The sequence below is a fragment of the Geospiza fortis genome, unplaced genomic scaffold (assembly GCF_000277835.1).
Source record: "Geospiza fortis unplaced genomic scaffold, GeoFor_1.0 scaffold166, whole genome shotgun sequence".
NCBI classification, from domain to species: Eukaryota; Metazoa; Chordata; class Aves; order Passeriformes; family Thraupidae; genus Geospiza; species Geospiza fortis.
Genome location: NW_005054310.1, coordinates 10,922,888 through 10,928,304, shown reverse-complemented (window position 1 = coordinate 10,928,304; position 5,417 = coordinate 10,922,888). Strand labels below are relative to the sequence as shown.

The 5,417-nt window shown below is 38.5% G+C and overlaps 1 protein-coding gene across 1 annotated transcript in view; it reads left to right on the top strand.

Moving 5' to 3' along the window:
* Positions 1-5,417, top strand: part of TMEM117 (transmembrane protein 117) — a 180,739-nt gene that overhangs the window by 167,528 nt on the left and 7,794 nt on the right. The window contains exon 7 of the mRNA XM_005419257.2: positions 4,194-4,323. Coding sequence (XP_005419314.1) covers positions 4,194-4,323 — 130 coding nt within the window. The remainder of the gene's footprint in view (positions 1-4,193; positions 4,324-5,417) is intronic.

Sequence of the window (5,417 nt, the reverse complement as noted above, 5' to 3'; positions counted from 1 at the left end):
GATGCAGGCCTGAGCTATGTTCCAGAGTAGGAAGTGTTTGGATTTATGGGCTTGAACATTTGGTCTATTCCTGTAGCTGTTTCAAGTGAGGTGGAATATATCTACAAGGCATCTTGAATTTCTCAGGAAAAGGGTTTTCTGGATATTGCTGAAATTAAGTTGTCTTTTGGCTGTCAGTAAGGGAGAAAGCAAACACATTCAAAAGATTTTGGACAACATTTTCTTAGAATCTAGATAGTAAAATGGCCACTTTGTTGGGCTTGGATATGACAGCCCGATCTTGTCATTAGCCTGAAAATGTAATAATAATCTACTTTTCTTTGGCACAGTAATAATACTACAGCTATATATCTGCAGGTGATAATGTCTGTGGACAGCTGACACTCACACTTAGCAAAGCTGTGAGTCAAATGAAGATCCAAAGACCATTTAATCCCTAATTTAAAGCTTCATTTTCCTAACTGCTGCATCTGTAGTGACTTCCATAGAAGTCAGTAGGTTTAACTCATTATTTTAGTTTCCTTGTCTTAAAATCGCTTTCAAATACATTTTATTATTTGTTGGTGGCTTTAAAAAATATTTTATTTCTGTAATTTCATGGGACTGTTCTTAAAGAACAGACTGCATAAATGTTCTGATAAAGGTGTTACATTCAAAATTTTATTTATGGAGGAGGAAGGCTTTACATATACAGCCAAGATTTAAAATTAAATTTAAAAACTGTAAGCCACTGATTATTAGTTGAGATCTAATCATTACAGAAAAGAATACTTTTGTGCAGAAAGAAGTTTCACTAGGAGTAGTAGTAGTAGTAGTAGTGATTAATAATAATAATAATAATAATAATAATAATAATAATAATAATAATGTCTAAATTCTTATGCACACACTTCTTAGTTTCTATTGCTTTTCCTGATGTTTCATCCACCCTCCCTCTGTTCCTGTGGTTCTTGAAATGGGCAGTTTCAGTTTGATGGTGTTCAATGCATGTCATTGGCATCTGGTGTCCTTTGCTGGGAACGATATGATATCCATCATGATGGTTTCTTTTTTCTTATGCTAGAAGCTGCTTGGGGCTGTTCTTATATTTGATAACATGTCAAGACCTGCTGTTTCCTCCTTGATCTGAAGCTCCACATTACAGATACGTTTCACAGATAGTGTCTTATGTGAGATACTTCTTTGTTTTCCTTGTTACCCCTAAAAGTAGTTTTGCCCAGCCCAGATCTGCATTTCTTTAGCTGAAGAAATTTGAGTTGTTTATAGATGTGAGGTCTGCAGCACCAGTCTGTGCCCATCTCTGTAGTTATGGCCACACCATATTACAGTGCTTCAGTGTAATAAGGGCCATGATACAATTCAGGCGTGCTTCACACAGTATGGGGCATATATGTAGAAAATGTTATTATCAGGTAGTTCTCAGATCCAGATGAGAAAAAACTCTTCTTAATAAAAAACTCAGATGCAGAGACACAGACCAGTACAAATTCTGCTTGGTGGAATTTTATCTGTAAATCAGCAAAAGGCACAGTAGGAGCCTTGGGGCAAGGCAGGAACAGGAGGCCAAATTTATAGACCCGTGTTTACTTATAACTAATGCAGAGTTCACAGTTCTCCATTCATTTATTTTCAGGAATATGTAATTTATTTCTTCCTATTTCTTCCTGGGTGAGAGTATGTATGAGTTGACAAGAGACGCCAGTCCTGAGATGTATATTAGAAACAGTGAACTGAAAGTGTGCACGCATAAAATTTTTATCTCTGGGAATTTTTTGAATGCCTGCCCCCCTGCAAGGGGATGTCTACAGATGCAGGGTAAGGGACTGCAGCTGGGCAGGTATTACCAGAAGTGTGTGTGTTGCATTAATGATAAAGCAAAATGAGAACATCCTTATTTTTCTTATCTTCTACATCTGTAAACTGGCACTATCTGCATTTCTGTGAACATTAAGAACTAGGTAAAGGGTGTCAGATTTTCTCCTTGCTTGTACCCCTGTTAATCCATTTAACTCAGTATAACAAATAGTTAGTACAAATCAGCTGTTAGTGATCAGGCTGTGCTATTTCCAGATCATAAAACTCTTCAATTTCCCTTTCATTATAGAAAATGTTGGAGACCTTAGCAAGTCTTGGAAGTTAAGTTATATATAGTGATTAATCTTTCAGAGGTCATATATAGAATAGAATAGAATAGAATAGAATAGAATAGAATAGAATAGAATAGAATAGAATAGAATAGAATAGAATAGAATATCCTCAGTTGAAAGGGACCCAGAAGGACTACTTCTGGCTCTGCACTGTACAACCCCAAGAATCACACCATGTGCCTGAGAGCACTGTCCCAACACTTCTTCAACTCTGTCAGGCTGGTGCTGTGACCTGGGGAGCCTGTTCCAGTGCTTAACCACTCTTTGGGGAGAAACCTTTTGAGGTATATATCATAAATGTCCCAGGACACAGTTTCAGGTCATTCCTTTGGATTCTGTCACTGGTCACCACAGAGCAGAGATCAGTGCCTGCCCCTCCTCTTCCCCTCATGAGGAAGTTGTAACTTCAATGAGGTCTCCCCTCTGTCTCCTCTTCTGCAGGCTGAACAGACCAAATGACCACAGTCACTCCTCACAGGGCTTCCCCTCAAGGTCCTTTACCATCTTTGTTGTCCTCCTTTGGACACTTTCTAATAGCTTTATATCTGTCTTATAATATGGCCTCCAAACCTGCCCCCAGCACTCGAGGTGAGGAGCAGAGCAAAGCAGGACAATCCCCTCCCTTGCCCGGCTGCCAATGCTGTGCCCGATACACCAGGACAAGGTTGGCCCTCCTGGTTGCCCGGGCACTGCTGACTCAAATTCAACTTCCTACTGACCAGGACCCTCAGGTCCCTTTCTCCAGCACTGCTTTCCAGTATTTTACTTCCCAGTGTGCTGGGAACAGACAGGGTTGCCCTATCACATGTGCATAACTTGGCATTTGTCTTTGTTAAACTTCATACAGTTGGTGGTTGCCCAGCCCTCTGATTTGCCAAAATCTCTCTGCAGGACCTCTCTGCCTTTGAGGGAGTCAACAGTTTTTCCCAATTTAGTAGTTGATTCTTAGTTTTGAATATTTTTTAATTACTCTGTAAGGAAACTTTCTATCCTTATAAAACTGAAAATTGAATAATGGAATTGGTTCTCACGGGAAGACAGCTATGCTGGAATGGTTTTCATGTGAAAGAATCAGAAATCACTCATAAAATTCTTCACATTTTGGATTCCTTTATCTTATTTTTAGTAATTCAGGTGCTTGTGGCACCAGCTTGTTGAATACAAATCCAGGAGAGCGCATGGGAAGAGGGACAGTGTGTTTGTAACAGGAGATCATCAACAATCTGCAGTGCACAGAGTAATGACACTGGCAGTAATCATCCTGATTCTAGCACTATTGCTTTCAGTTTGGGCTCTAATGAGCCATGCTGTCATACCCATTTTCAAGTGACTGATGGTGGGTACAGATAACCAAGTGAAAAATTCCTTTAAATGCAGCTCTTCCTCAGCTGGGGTACCACACACTACCAAAATTTGCATAATGCTAGGTAAGAGCTTCCACATTTCCAGCATTACCTTGTCAGCTGAAATATGGCAGTGGAGAAAACTGTGCTTGAGTTGATTCAGGCAGATTGTGATGAGCGGCCTGCACTTGCAGTTATTGTTTATTTAAATGTAGGAAAGCAAAATACAGAAAACACCCTGCAAATTGAACAAGTAGAATATAGATATATGTGGTGTTTGAAAGGCTCAGGCCACCTTTGCCAATCTCATACCTGCAGTTTGCCAAATTACAAATTAGAGTAAGTAGCATAGCAGGGTTTTTATATAGGTATTCATAGTGTTGCCAGGTTTTTAATAAGTATTCTTATCCTTATTCTGTTTTGTACTATCAGCTGGTAAGTTGGGTTCAGTACTGTCATTCTGAGATGAACTTTTTATACACATTTTATACAATTACATGGAGTTGAGGTAAAAATTATATTGTAATATCTAATGTAAATAAGGTATTCTATTTTAAGTAGGTCAGTCCAATTTAAAGTAAGAAAATCCAACAATGGAGGCTTAAATATAGAACATTTCTGTTTTATTAATTTAAGCCATTTTAAACGCAAAAATATACTGTGAAATCTTACTTTTTGGCTCTTATTTTTCTTTTTTTAACAGGACTGGGAGTTTCCACATTTTATGGGTGATGTTGAAGTGAATCTTCCAGGCTTGCCTTCAGCACACATGCAATTCAAAGTACCTTATTTCCAAAAGATACTGAAAGAGGAATATCACATACACATAACAGGTAGGTAATCTTACAGATTGTGACTCAGTCACACAGTGAACCGCTTCTATGTAACAAATGTATGCTACTGTGGTCTTAAATGTGTATTTTTTGTGTTTGTCCCAGAATTTTTCTCTCTCTTTTATCTGTCCATATCCATATTCTCCATATATAACCCTCTCAAGGAAATGAGGAACCTGTATCTTACAAATCAGAGCAGCCCGCTATTTCTCACGGATTTCAGCAACTTCTTGTGACTTTAAGTAATACATAATGTAACTTCAGACATCTTTTATCTAAAATTACTCTCTCAGGGAAATTAGCAGCTTATTTCATCTTCAAATCTCTCATGCTTTCAGATGCCTTTGCTGTGATTTATGCTAATATCTTTTCATAACTTTGGTCATTCTCATCTGGCAAAGGCCACTCATAACCCTACTTCCATCAGTCATCTAACGAGAAGCAGACAGTTAAATAACCTCAAATAAAATAGAATTGCAGTTATTGAAATGGATGATACATATAGATAAAAAGTACCTGATCCTTGCATACTGTGAGTCAGTATTTTAATAACAGTAGGGAATGAAAAAGAGAAGGAGGTTAAATAGGGATAAATATTTTGGTTTTACCTTCAAGCTATACAAAAGGAGAATAGCTCCTCTCTCTACATTGAGAAAAGATGGATAATAATGGATAACAGAAGAATGCAGGTGTGAATTGGCAGGGGTCTTTAACTGCTAATATAAAAAGTCACAGCACATGACGCCACACAGAAATAAGATAGATGAGGGCAACCAAGGACAAGCCAAAAGAAACTCCTGCAGACCAGGGACAAAAGGAGCATTCAGAGATGATACAAAGATAAGGGCAAGAGTTAGCAGGTGAGTCACAAGCTCAGCAGACAGCTGAAGCAGAGGGAAGAAAATGTGTCAAGGAAAGAATGACACCAGCACTGAGCTGAGGCAGACTGAATGAGGCCTCAGAAAAGAAGTGTGTTCAGCAGAGAATGCAGAAATGAGATTAAAAAACAGAAAAGAAGATAAAAATAGTGCAGAAGTTACCTGTTGGCTATTGAGTGAGGGAAAGCAAATAGGCCAGCAGGAATTACAGATGGA